The following is a 14194-nucleotide window of genomic DNA, read 5'->3' as shown; positions in this document are numbered from 1 at the left end:
GTTCTTCTAACTTCACGTTTGCTCCATTCTGCCAACTTATATTCTGGGTTCTTGAGTTGTTTCGTTCAGGTGATTTTGGCATGTTTGCACCAGCTGTCGTCTCTGTGTGGTTATTATCGGTTCTGTCATATTTAGGAAATATATACTCAGTGGAACAATCAGATATAGGCAACAGCGTATCCAGATTTAGTCCTTAATATCCATATTTGAATGACTATCTAAAAATACTCTCTCTTCCCATCTATTGTACTCTAGCAAATCATTCCTATTACATTACATTACTATTTTTATTATTATACATCAACGATCTATTTCTCTTTTATATTACCTAAAATATATCTTATTTAGAATAAGGTGGAGTTTCTCTCTTAACTGATGGCCAAATGTGGAGAATGTGTTGGAAGAATTGGAATTGCTGTGTTCTGACTCCCCTCCTACGCACTTTAAATTCCCTCGTCTTTAAAAGTTCCAAAAATTCTATAGGAATGTTGCTTTGAATAATATGTTAATTTATTTTAAGTTTTTATTAGTTAATACCACCGTTTTACGTGTTTGATTTTTCAGAACGGAACCGGTAGCATCGAACAAAGCTACACATGACAATTCGTTAGGTCTTAAAAGATGCGAAACATCAGAGAAATTACCGAAATTTGTCAACAAGGATTTTTTAAAAAACTAGCACGCCGGTGCACCTGTGTCATCTTAGTTAATCTGCAACAGCTGAATGATATACCATACTGAAACATCTGAATGATAACTAGAAATGATCCCACCGTACTTGAGTTCATCAGTTACTGCTGATCTCAGTTTATCAGTAACCACTGAATCATGCAACATACTGAAAGTCTGAAAAATCTTGAAATCCAAGCTGCAATTAGCATTGGGCATTGCAATTCAACTAACAACTATACTAATGCAGAGGGGACCCGACTACATGCACAATAACATAACACATGCTGAAGTGCCTGAAAACACCGAGATCACTCAACCATCAGCACAAATTCAACACCAAATAGGTCCTGTCAACAATGCACCTGACATGAAAGTTTGGTAAGACATCCAGGTTCAGTTAAATCAAGACCTTATGCCAACATAATGCTACTAATACAAGATGAGAAACAGTGCAGCATTGCAAATTTGCAACCAGAAGCCAAATAATCCAAAGCTCAGACTTGTGCAGCCTCCCTTTCACGGTTCCACTGCTCAATCCGAGCTCTCCTCTCCTCGCTGCCATCCCTGACCGGGCTCCTGGTTCTTGACCTGTGCCGCCGCCTGCCGCCGTCGCTGTCGTAGCTGTAGCTGCGGTGCCTCTCGCTGCTCCGCCGGCTACCACCATGGCGGTAGTGATCGTCGTCGCGGTCCCTGGACCGCGACGAGCTCCTCCGGTAATGGTACGGGCTCGGGCTCCGGCTGTGGCCGTGGCTATGGCTTCGTCGTGACCTGTGCAGGTGACCAAACAGCCTCTTCCTCAGGTCTCTGCCGATCTCCTTGACGTGCATGAAGTTGCAGTACCCTCCACGGTTGCAGCTGTTCTCCTCGTACTGCCGGCAGGTGGCCTCCCGGAAGTCGGTCACCGGCGAGAACTCGACGATGATGGGGCGGCCGGAGTAGTAGCGCCCCGTCAGCGCCTGCAGCGCCCTGGCGGCCTGGTCCTCCTCCCTGAACTGCACATACACGTTGCCGATCATGTGGTCGGCGAGGTTGTCGCACACGTGGAGGCTCTCGACCTCGCCGTGCTTGCTAAGCTCGTCGAAGATGTCCTCGTAGAAGTCCTCGAAGTCGGCCTGGATCTTCTCCGGGTCGATGGGGTTACCCTGCGCGTCGACGCCGGGGGTGATCACGTCCGGGCGCAGGTACATGTTGGAGAGCAGCAGCGTCGGCGACACCGACGGCTTGTTGTGCAGGCGGGAGCACCGGTCGCCGTGGCGGCACGCGCCGATCTTGAAGTAGAAGGGGCAGTTCACGCGGTCCTTCTCCGTGCCAAAGATGGACGCGAGGTGCTCGGCCATGGCGGCAGCGCCTGGATCCTCTTCGCCCCGCTGAAAAGATTACTACAGCAGCACGGAAAATCGCACGCGCACACAGAACAAAAAAAAAAGCAGATAGGATTAGCCAAGAACACGCCGAGTAATCGAAGCGAAGGGCGAGACAAGAGCCCGATTTATGACGGCATCCATCGCTACTGCAACCGCGAACCGGATTCGAGTCCAGTCCCCAGCAGAAGAAACCTTCGAAATAGCATCATTTAAAATTTCGAGTTCGAATTAACATAGCAGTAGCACAAGTGAGAACAACGATGAAACGAATCGGAAAGGAAAAGCTAATCCATATCTCTCCCTGCTTTTGATAGATTGATTCGCGTTGAGGGGGATGAACACACCCTCACTTCCAACCTAACCTGATAAGAACCGACACAGAAGACACGCAAACGCATCATCATCAATCCACCGAAAGATTCGAGACCGAGAGAGCCATTCGTCAATCCAAATCCGAACCAAATGGCACGCAGACACCGCAAGGGGCACCGCGCACGCTGTGACGTGCGAAATATCGGGTGCGGGTAACGGATAATACGACGGCGGCGGAGGGTAAGGAGGAGGCGGAGGCTTACCGGAGATCCGCGCCGCCGTCGCCGGAGGGGAGGCAGGAGGAGCAGCGACGATTTCGCCGGTTGTTTGGCTTCCTCTGCTTCGAGTAGCGTCTGGAAGCGCACCATATAATAGGGCCTACCAGGAACATCCGGCCGTCGGTTCTCGTAGGGACGGTGCAGATGCGCTGGACTCGCGATTACTAGAAGGTTCCGCGGGTGTGGGCTTTTTGGTTAATCAATCCTATGGGCCGGGCTAGTTCTGCAAGGTTCAAATAGATGTTTGGGCTTCAACACATCCAGGGCTGGAAAAGTTTATATATGCTCCCTGTTATTGCCCTAGTCTGATTTCACTCCCTAGTCTAATAGTGTAAAAGTGGCCTGTGTCTTTAAAGAAGTTCGACAAAAAAAAAGCTACTTATTTGTTTATATTTATGTATTTTGGCTTGAAAGTCTGTTTATAAGGCCAAACAAAGAGGACAAGTTGGTGGCTTAAAAGTTCTGAATTTAATAGTAGGGTGCTATCTCTACTTCAAATAAACCAAAAAATTACTCGAACCTAGATTTTGGCTTAACAATATAAAAGTGGCTTATGTCTTTAAAAGCTAAATAGAAAGCTACTTGTTTGTTTATGCTTAAGTTTTTTGCCTAAAAGTTGGTTTCTAAGCCTCAATGTAGGTGTCGGTTATTTCTTCTGTATAGAAATATAAGGTTACTATAAAAACTTGGATATGTGACGGTTAAAAATCTAGCATAGGTGTCAGTTTTTCAACCGGTACCCAGCAGGTGACACTAATGAGAACAATTAGAGATGGTGTCAGCGATATGCATGTCTTGCAAAATTTATATGGATGGAGTAGATGCTTAAGAGTAAGCACAATAAGCTAAGCTAATGTAAATGCGCCATAACGATTATCACCAGTGGTGGATTCAGGATCTGAAGGTTAGGAGGCTAGTTAACTTCTTTCTCCTCCCTTCTTTTTCCCTCTTCTCTCTTCCATATTTTTCATAGGGGATCCGACGTGTATAAATCCTTCCCGGATTAACACGTCAGATTTATATGGAGAGAGAGAAATCATGCTACACATATTTGTAAGCGCGCAGTTGCAAGATGGACTTTAACAAGCTATCTAAGACAGATACATCTCATTAAATAATGATATAATATATATCATATGTAACTATTCATTCAGTCCAAAATATTACACAAAATCTGGTACTACATTAGGCCATCTACTAGAAAGGTTGCACGGCTTTGCCGTGCGCTAATTAAAGATGCGCCAGTTTAGTTTTATAGCAACTAATTATAAATGCATAATTATAACTATTGGGTGGAATAATAAATAATAGAATTTTTTTAATTTCAGTGAGGTGAGAAAGTAAACCTAATGAAAACGTGTTTCATTCATTTAGATAATTGTGGAAATAATAGTCAATATTATTGCTAGTAAAGAATATTTCATAATTAGGGAGAAAAATAGCGACTGTTTTATCTGGGGGTCTAGCTTGTTCAATTTTATGATTGGAATGATTAATGTATATCTTGTATTAGTATATGTAATTTAATGTTTAATATTTTTTACAAGGTTTGTTTATGTTAAAAAATTCAAAATCTATATTTAAAGAAAGACATATATAGGGGGGAAGAAATTTAGAACTTTCATTTTAAAGAATTCAATAAAATATTTTAATTATAGAGTAATAAATGTAAAATAAATGAAATATGGGCCAAAGCCTAGATGTCCTTTCAGCCCCCGGGCGGGGCTATACTCCAAACCCTCTCGATATCTTTTAGGACTTGTTTAGTTTCTAAAATCTGTTTTCAAAAATATCATATCAAATCTTTAGACATCTAAATAGAGTATAAATATACATAAACATTAAAACTAATTACACATTTATAAGAAAAATCGTGAGACAGATCTTTTAAGTCTAATTAGTACGTGATTAGCCATGAGTGCTACGGTAACCAACATGTCGTAATGACGGATTAATTAGACTCAAAAGATTCATCTCGTGGTTTTCAGGCGAAATCTAAAATTTATTTTATAATTAGACTATGTTTAATAAATATATGATCCTATTCAACATCTTCTTAAAAAATTTTAGGAACTAAACGCAACATTAGTAAAAGAAATTGCGGTGAAAAAGTAAAAACGGAGAGGAGAAGGCGTGGGAGAGGGGCAGAGCCGCATAGGACAGTGAGGCAACATTGCAGACCGCTGGCGGAGCAAGAGCTGAAGCAGCAAAGCAGCAGCAGCTTTCCGACTCGCCACGAGCGCCGGATGGGTGCATCCATGGGCGATAGGACGTGCCACGTGGACAGGTTCTGCGCCAATAGATTTGGCCAGGTTTCATAATATAGAGATTCAGATTGATAGGACTAATAAAGTACTCTATATATCATCATACTTTCTGACGAAAGAGTATTGTATAAGTAGGCTTATATTAGTTGCAGATAATGTATCGATTTGTAAGAAATGACAGTTAGCTATACGAGCAACTACAACCAATAACGTAAGCGGACTTAAAAAAAAACTGTAGTACATAGTTACGTAAGAGAATCAAAATATAAGACTGGATGAGGGAGCAGACTAGAGAACAAAAGTCTAATCGCCGACCTTCATTTTCGTTTTTATTATACTTACGTGCCAAAATTCTAATTCTCAACTTTAAACTTAGATTAGATATTTGGATTTTTTTATTATAATTTATCTTACTTTAGTTTTTAGATCGCTAAAAACACGTGTATAAAAATTTTATTCATATTTATTTATTTATAAAAAATATTATTTAGCTTTTTCCGTAAATAAATCAAACAATCGCTAAGAAAAAAATAGGTGGACTATTAAATTGGCATGTTAAATTTTAGAGAAAATGGTAATGCTGTCATACAATTTTGTTAAATTAAAGATATATCATCTTATCCATGTGACATTAACTTATACGTGCTCCATATCGTATGAAGATAATAATGATATATTTTAAATTTTGTAAAATTATAATATCATGGTTATAGATTGGGGCCACTGTATCGGGGATGCATCCCGGTGGAGTCTCCGGCAAGCAATAATACAGTGCACATCTCTGCGGACTCCACTGAATTTACTAGACATGCGGCGACCCTGCGACCGCGACCAAATATTCTACTCACTCTCAAACATATTTTTACAACTATAAGAAAAAGAGCTTCTGACCAACACCGCCACCACCGACGGAGAAGAGAAGCCGGCCACGGAATCTCGTCGCCGCCGCCGCCGCGAGCTCCGCCCTCTACCATCGCGCGGGGGGCGGCTATCGTCGAGCCATCGAGGTGGCTTCGTCTCCTCTCCCGGAATTTGAAGGCTACAAAACCCCGCGCTTAATTTGATCTCCTCCATCTTCTTCCCTGGCGGCGGCGGCGGTTTCCCGGCGCAGAAGGCGGCAGCAGCAAGGTATGCGTTCGTTCCTCCGCGCGTCCTTCCGCCGTCGTCGTCCCTCCTCCTCCGTCGCGTGATCCCTACACGGGACTCGATCGATTCCGACGTGCGAAGTAGTAGTGTCTGGCTGCGTTGTTCATTATCTGCATCCATCGCATCTGGTGTTTTCAAATTCTGTCATTACTCATCATTCTTCAGTTCGTCGTCAGGGCCGGGTACGTACGTACGGCTCTCCATCGGGCCCGTGCCTCGTTTGATCGATCAATGCTTTGTGCTTGATCTTGCGCTACGCATTGACTCGGTGGAAAGTTTGTTTTGATCTCGCGCCTTGCATCACTGCATGAATGAGCATATAGTATAGGGGCCGGTGGACCGGTGGAAGAAGGAATCATGTGAAGTCTGAGCATCCTTTCACCTGCTCCTGTGTTTTTTTTTTCTCTCAGCTCCTGTGTTTTTCTACTATGGGAGAATCTCAGTCACCTGCACTTTTTAAAGCTAGTTTTGGTGGTTTGCAGCATGAACTCCTTAGTTTATCCCCTTACTCTTCGTCTTTACTTTCTTTTTTCAACATCGTCTTCTTTTCGTTTCTATTTATATTTATAATTCAAAATTTAAACTTTTAGCTTTTAATTTAGAGTTGATTTTAAGATGGTTTCCATCGTATTTTATTCCTAGTATTGACTTATAAATCGCTAAAAACAGATATATAAAAGTTTTATTAATAAATTATTTTTAAAAATACGTTGTTTTTCTTTTTCTTTTCCTGAGAGAGCCAAAAGACCACCCCTTGGTCTCCCGGGCAGAATCATTAACGTCAAGTAAGTAAAACAGTTGTATAATTTGCAGTGCCTGTACCATGGACATGACACTTGGTCCAATAATGGTCCTTTCCCACTGTTGTAGCATATAGTCTGATCTTTTATACGATCGAATGCTCAAAATGAATCATGAGGAACTGCTGTTAATTGCGAATAAGTACTTGCTAACATGTTTGATGGGTACATATCAGGACAGGGGACAGTGACTAATTATTGGACCTAGCTACTTAAATCATGGACCTCCTGCAGCTCTTCATCACAGCATGTGTGCCAGTACTGAACATGCTCTTGGTTACTGGTGTTGGATCATTCCTGGCAACTGATTTTGCGGGCTTACTGAACAAAGAAGCAAGAAAGTATCTAAACAATGTAAGCTGTGGTGACAGGGGTAAATTTACCTATGCGCAATTGCAGTTAAAAATGTTGTATTGCTAATATAAGCCATACCTCATCTCTGAATTCTTTTCACCTGCAGATAGTATTCTATGTATTTAGTCCATCTCTTGTTGCAACCTATTTAGCACAAACAATCACATTGGAAAGCTTGGCTAAACTGTAAGTCTCATGATTCATTTACCAAACTGTATTATTTAACAACTGACATGATACGATTCTTTTTGCTTCACCACGCAGGTGGTTCATGCCTGTGAATATTCTTCTTGCTTGCACCTTTGGGTTAATCTTTGGATGGATCGTGATACATGTCACCAGAGCTCCGGCTAGGCTAAGAGGCCTCATTTTGGGTTGTTGTTCTGCTGGTAACGAGGAGAAACTCTGTATATTTTCTTATGAATCGCCAATACTTGCTTCAATAAATGCAGAACCTTATTGCAAATAAAAGAATTTTTAATCATCCTTGAGAAGATTTTTTTGAGGTATCACAATTTACGGTGTAAGAACTTGGTATCTCTACTATGTATTTAGATGTACTGGAATTTTCATAAAAAGGAAAATTTTACCATGAGAAAATAACTTGAAATATCAAAACTTTTAGTGTAAAATTTTGATATTTTTAGTTACTTGATACGTGGAGGTAGGTACCATTTTTACGCTAGAAAATATTGGTACCTTAAGATATTATTTTAAGAAGGGTAAAAAAGCTCCACTAAAAATTAAAAATTTGGTATGTCCATGTACTTTCTCATATACCATAGAATTTCTCTACATATAAAAATAGTACATAGGCTTCATCTATATTTATTGTGTGGTTGTTTGGACACATGTATGTCTATTTCTGTAAAACTTTTTTACTTTGTGAAAGGGGTATTCGTGCTTCTATTTCAGGGGTCATTGTTTGGCTCTTTGTCGATAAAAAAATTTATAAATAAAACTTTATATGCATGTTCTAAGTGATCTAATAAGTAAAGGCCGGAAAATAAACCACAGTGAAAATAATCTAAAATCAACTGTAAATTGAATGTTTAAAATTTAATTTTTTTGACTTATAAACATAAGCATAGGTGAAAGATGAGGGTGCCAGATTGTCTATGGAAAGCTCTACTTATAATTTAGTTTATTGCCTCCGTCTCAAAATATACTAGTACAGAGAATCATCTCTATCCAAATTCATTGTATGATGATATGTTTTATTTTCTGATGGATGATTTATATAAGTCACGGTCTTTTTGTTGTTTGTTCCTTTGGAGTTTATAGCATAAGTCAATATAAGTAGGCAGGTCGTATCATGCAAGTGTCATTGTCAAAAAAAAAAAAACATGACGTTTTCATTAGCATAAGTCATATTTTTTATATAAAAACTTGGTACGTATTTAGAGGTAACACCATTTTGCATTAAAAAAATTGATACTTCTCCGTACGTTGTCCAGTACCATAAATACTTTTAAGATACCATATTTTATGTATAAAAATTTGGTACCTCATAATAAAAGGTATTCCGATATATTAAATTTTTACACTAAATAATTTAGTACAGAGATATGTTTTTATGACTGTAAAAATTTCTCTATTTTTTTATGTTTCATATTAGACTTAGAATTTCTAACACTGCTAGTAACCAAATGGAAAAGCAGAGAATCAGTTGTATGTACAGTCAGCCAATTTGAATACCCAACTACCAATCCAAATGATCTAACATCAAGGAGTCCCAGAAGGCCATCATTTACACAGGACCATTTAAATCAGGAAATATTTGTGGACCAGATGAGGCTTTCATTATATTTAAGATAGTATACATAAGGCAGTGTTCACTTGGACCATTGTGCTAGCCATTACTCTGATAACCACCTCTGCTTGAATTGAACCGTATATGCAACAGAAGGGCAATCTTATCATCTTAATAAAATAACTGAGTAATAAATTTTATACTATGATACCTTTCATTACTTTCTTAAAGATGGTAAAATTAACCCTAACAAAAAAAAGAGATCTTGGGACAAAATCATGATTGAACATATTGTGGATTTGAAAAGAAGTATCCTTTAGAATTATATATTGCTGTCAGGATTATAAAAATATCTAGAGTTTGTAGTCAATTGATACTTGATGAATGGGACACCTTAGAGTACTAAATGAACTTGAATAATACACCTTTGACACTACGATCCTCATTTTGTCTCTTCCTGTGCTAGCACTGTTCACCTCCCTTTGTTGGACGCAGGCAACTGGGGCAATATTTTTCTCATCATCATCCCAGCTCTTTGCAAAGAGAAAGGAAGCCCATTTGGAGCACCTGATGTTTGTCACACTTATGGATTAGCGTATTCTTCACTCTCAATGGCTGTAAGGCTATTGCTGTTTCCTTATCTGATAAATTATGCAGATGGTCGATTGAAACTGTCTTATGTTTGTGAGGTGTAATTGTGATTAACTGACACCGTGTCACAATGGTTAATGATTTTATGCAGCTTGGTGCTGTCGTTCTGTGGACGGTGGCGTATAACATTATGCGTGCCACTTCAAAAGTGACTGAAGGTAATGGTCAAGCAAATCATACAAACGTCTCCATTTCAGGAAGCGGTACCGGAACAGCGTCAGAAGAGAATTTCTCAATCTTGAACGATAACACGAATCAATGCACGCTCCCTTTGATATCCAATTCAAGTGTACCCTCAACCAAAACTAAGGTTTATTAATGCAGGAAATATTTGCTTTTTATACACTAATCTGTTTAATATAATCTGCAATGTTGTTATGACAATTTTTAGCACTACAAAAAATTAAATTTTCATAGGTCGCAATGTCTGAGAGAGCAAAAGGATTTGTATCGATGTTTGGAGCAATTGACTTCAAGAAGATCTTTGCTCCTTCAACCATTGCTGTGGTATGCTAGCTACTTTAGTAGTACTATGTACAGTATTACAAACTTCAACATCATGTTATAAAGCAATATTGGTATTTCTTGTCACTACCAGCTTCCAACAAGAACTCGTTGTAAGATCGGCAATTCATATCATTTAAATTTTTTTGTAGATTGTTGGGTTCATAATTGGAGGAACGCCTCTAATTAGAAACGCGGTGATCGGAGACAACGCCCCTCTTCGTGTCATTCAAGAATCGTCTGATTTAATAGGGTAATGCCTCCCGCATTACTATTGTTGTTTTCTGAACATTCTTCATGGTGTTGCAAAATCCAATCCGTAATTCCGGCTCTGTCTGTTGAGTTCTTTTGGGTTAAGTTAAGTTAAGTCCGATCTCTAATCATTTTCATGTGTCATTTTTCTGCACAGTGGAGGAGCAATTCCTTCTGTCACACTGATAATGGGAGGGAACCTCCTGAATGGTAAAATTATTAGCTCTTCTCACACTGACAACCTGACAGCAACACCAACCAGTGCTGTGTCCTCCAACACTATCACATTACTGACGACAAGAACATTTCAATCGATCTGATTGCCTGAAATTCTGCACCATTATTCCAGGGATACGAGGAGGAGCTGGCGTCCAGCCTTCAGTTATTGTGGCCGTAATCGTCGTCAGATACATCCTTCTCCCTTCGGTCGGCACCGTGCTCGTCAAATCAGCAGTTCGCCTGGGCCTCATCCACCCTGACCCACTCTACCAGTTCATCCTCCTGCTGCAGTACGCCGTCCCACCTGCGATGAACATTGGTAAGCAAAGATCTCTGACAGAGCTACTGATCGATGAAAGATATATATCTCTCTTGATATATATGCATGCTGTTCATCATCTTTTCATGCGCCAGGTTGCCAGCTGAACCGATGTGTTAATTCGTCGTGTCGTGTTCATGGCTCTTTGTCAGGGACGATCACGCAGCTGTTCGGCGTCGGGGAGAGCGAGTGCTCCGTCATCTTCGTGTGGGCGTACGCCCTCGCGTCCGTCGCGGTGACAGTCTGGTCGGCGCTCTTCATGTGGGCGCTGTCGCCGCCGGCGGCGTAAGTACTAAGCCGCGAGCTACACGGCGGCGTACCTGCAGACGAGGATTCAGGGGGGTTCAGAGACGGCCCCGCCGTGTCCGGCGATCGATCGCTGGAGCAGCTGGGCCGCGCGCAGCCCGGGAAACGTTGATCCGAGGGGAAGTCCACTTTATGTCCCTCGACTATCGATCAAGTTTCAATCGCACCCCTTATGTGAGGAATCAGGCCTAGAATAGATAGGGCTCGAGCCCTAGGCCTAGGATCCAAACTCCATATAAATTCCATGCAAATTTTAGAAAAGATGTATATTTATAAAAAGTTAAAGACAATATAAAAGATTTGAACTCTGGGCGTGGATCGTGGCTGGTTCCGCCCCGTACCGCCACCCTGTGTCTACTGATGCAAAGCTGCTCAACACGTCGCCAGGTGAGATCGAGCTCCACAAGGAAGAGACAGATGCCATCTCGTAGGCAGGGCAACGCTTGGGTAGGGCTTGTGGCTCCTAGGGCAGCGACAAGGGCACCGGGTGCTTTGAGGGAGACTAGGAGGGTCCACCAGAGGTAGCCCAAGGCGGTGATGGCCAAGAGGAGGCATCGACGTCACCGTCTACCCTCCTGCCCCTCTAATGTAGGATAAAACCATCATCATATACCCGGTTTTGCAGTTAAAAAACATAATGAAACTCGACACACAGTTGAGGGATGTAAGATGGACTTTTTCCTTGATCTGCAGAAAGCAAAATAAGCACTAGGCCCAACTATCTGTCTGAATGGGCTGCACAGATTCAGTATCTCTGGGTAGAACGAGGCTAAGCATGTGTTTGATTTTGAGACAATATGGGATAGGCCCACCCAAGCAGATCTAACTAGGATGGGAGTTTGCTAAAAAAAAAATACTGGAGTATTTTCAATCTATATATGATGAAAGTAGGATTTGATCGGCCACTGCATGAAACAATTTGTGTTATTTACAAGTGTGCGCGAACTATGACAAAGATTTATGAGTACGGCGAGTAGACACATGAGGTAGAAAATTTATCTAGGTTCCACCTGACAGTTTTCACTCCAAACCGTGTGGCATGTAGTTATCGTTACCGCATCATAATGGTAAGCCCGATTACCATAGTTTTCACTTCAAACCATATGGTTACTAGACAAAACTGTCCTTACCGTCGATTTTAAATTTAATTTTAAAGATGATTTTATCATGATTTTTGCACGAAAATTGCACGATATTGGAAAGCTTGGCTAGACTATAAACGGTTCCCTGAACTACTGCTCTAAGAGCATCCCAACAGCCTATCTAAATTTAGTCATCCATATCTTTATTTCGATGATTATCTAAAACACTTTCATCCTTTATATCCCTTTGTACTTTATCAGATCATCTATATATGACATCCTCTATATCTATTTAGAGGATTTGAGATAGAACATCTAAATATAGATGTTCTTTGTCCTAATATAGATGATATTAAAAAAATAGATGATGAGATAAAGGAGCCCAACTTTTACTTTTTATCCTCTATTTCTAGAATAGAGGATGGGATGGATGAGCTGTTAGGATGCTCTCCAGTGGAGTACTGTTTTTTCCGGATCGGCCGGAGGCGACGGAGCAGAAAACAGTTGGAAAAAGCGAGCATTCATTGACGACGGCCCTACGTCGAGTGACTGCATCCACGGGTTCATCTTTTCCTCTTGGAAACGCCTTTATTTCTACTCCTTCCCCTTCACTACCTGCCCCCCCCCCCCCCCCCCCCCCCCCCCCGCGCGCTCAGATTTACTCTCTCTCTCTCTCTCTCTAATCAAAGATGCTCAATTGTTCATTCAAGCGGTGAACCTAGCTGGTACTGGTATGTTCATTCATGTGGTGAACCTAGCTGTGACCAGAGTCTAGATCGGCCGCATTGAACACAGCACTGGAGGCAGAGGAGAGGAGCAGAAAGACTGAAAGAGTCATCAGTCAAGAGTGGTAATTAACTCTTGCAGTTACTTTTGGGTTAATTAGTAGAGTACTCTAAATCCCTCGGTAGACCATCTGTTAGGAGGTTGTCGAAAGTTGATGATCTTTACACCGACAAACTTAATAAAAAGCCGGGAGCTCACGAGGAGAAAAGCAGCGAATTATAATAACAGACTATAAACCGGCTAAATACTGACGTGAAGGAGAGAGAAGAGAAGCATACTGTAAGAACACTCCCAGTGCAAATTTTTCTATCTGTATTTATTGCTACGCCATGTAAGTAATTTGCTGATGTGATAGATTATTTATTAAAGAAAGACATAAAAATGAAGAAACAAGTTCTAGATTAAGACATACTGTCTTCACGTAAAACAAGACTATGCGAGAGAGACAAGTGAGTCATGTGATAACACAATACAAAAGTTGTATTATGTAAGATAGTTTTTTGACACGATATCCTATAGTATAAAAACCAAAATAGTTTTTAGCATTGTGAGTGCCCTAATCATATAGCCAGTTTGGGTACAATAACTAAGAAACTCTATGAGATAGATACGTAGGTCCTACATTAAAGCTAAAGAGCTAACTACTATATAGGTAGGCTAAGAAAAGACTATAAATAGTCTTAATCAGCTTGTTGGCTATATTATTAGCCTTGCTCTATTAAGACATTCACGGTGCACTGACTATAATGTTATCTATATAATTAAATGAGCTGTCAAATAGGATAGAAAATAATTTGGCATGCGAGTAGAATCGAAAAGGGAGAAGAAAACATGTCTCGACATGTTTTGTACACAACACTGATTAGTAATATTAGATTTAAATATGAATAGTGTTAGTGTTTATATTGTAAGAGCGTGTATAGTTCTACTTTTTTTATCACAGGAGCTATATAAAAAATATGACTAATTTTTTGCGTTAGGATTGTTGAGGGGTAAAAGTAAAACGGTAAACAAATTAGTACAGTTCATGCTGTGAGCTGAGCAATAATCTCAACTGAGGCTGTATTAATTTGGTCAAATGAGAAGCCAGTCTACTCGTATTAAAACCTGGAAGGGTTTTGTTAGGTTA

General features: G+C 40.6%; 2 protein-coding genes across 5 annotated transcripts; one reads left to right on the top strand and one right to left on the bottom strand.

Annotated features, from left to right (window-relative positions):
• Nucleotides 1-738: 738 nt before the first annotated feature.
• Nucleotides 739-2689, bottom strand: LOC102713393 (splicing factor U2af small subunit A). Its single transcript, XM_006660716.3, has 2 exons — nt 2612-2689; nt 739-2051 (listed from the first exon to the last, which is right to left on the bottom strand). The coding sequence occupies exon 2, from the start codon at nt 2007-2009 to the stop codon at nt 1167-1169; it is 843 nt and encodes a 280-aa protein (XP_006660779.2). The 5' UTR covers nt 2010-2051; nt 2612-2689; the 3' UTR covers nt 739-1166.
• Nucleotides 2690-5710: 3021 nt separating this feature from the next.
• Nucleotides 5711-11543, top strand: LOC102707339 (protein PIN-LIKES 3-like). 4 transcript variants are annotated; one of them, XM_015841384.2, is made up of 11 exons: nt 5711-6021; nt 7021-7193; nt 7300-7379; nt 7458-7582; nt 9442-9563; nt 9689-9907; nt 10015-10104; nt 10254-10354; nt 10511-10563; nt 10703-10891; nt 10987-11543. In XM_015841384.2, the coding sequence occupies exons 2-11, from the start codon at nt 7059-7061 to the stop codon at nt 11178-11180; spliced, it is 1308 nt and encodes a 435-aa protein (XP_015696870.1). In that variant the 5' UTR covers nt 5711-6021; nt 7021-7058; the 3' UTR covers nt 11181-11543. The 4 variants fall into 4 exon arrangements, with proteins under 4 accessions (XP_015696870.1, XP_015696868.1, XP_015696869.1 ...); XM_015841382.2 differs by having other exon boundaries at nt 7016-7193; XM_015841383.2 differs by lacking the exon at nt 5711-6021 and having other exon boundaries at nt 6716-7193.
• The last annotated feature ends 2651 nt before the right edge of the window (nt 11544-14194 follow it).

The sequence above is a fragment of the Oryza brachyantha genome, chromosome 9 (genome assembly GCF_000231095.2).
Source record: "Oryza brachyantha chromosome 9, ObraRS2, whole genome shotgun sequence".
NCBI classification, from domain to species: domain Eukaryota; kingdom Viridiplantae; phylum Streptophyta; class Magnoliopsida; order Poales; family Poaceae; genus Oryza; species Oryza brachyantha.
Note: the sequence above shows the minus strand (reverse complement) of the source record. Positions and strands in the feature narration are given on the sequence as shown.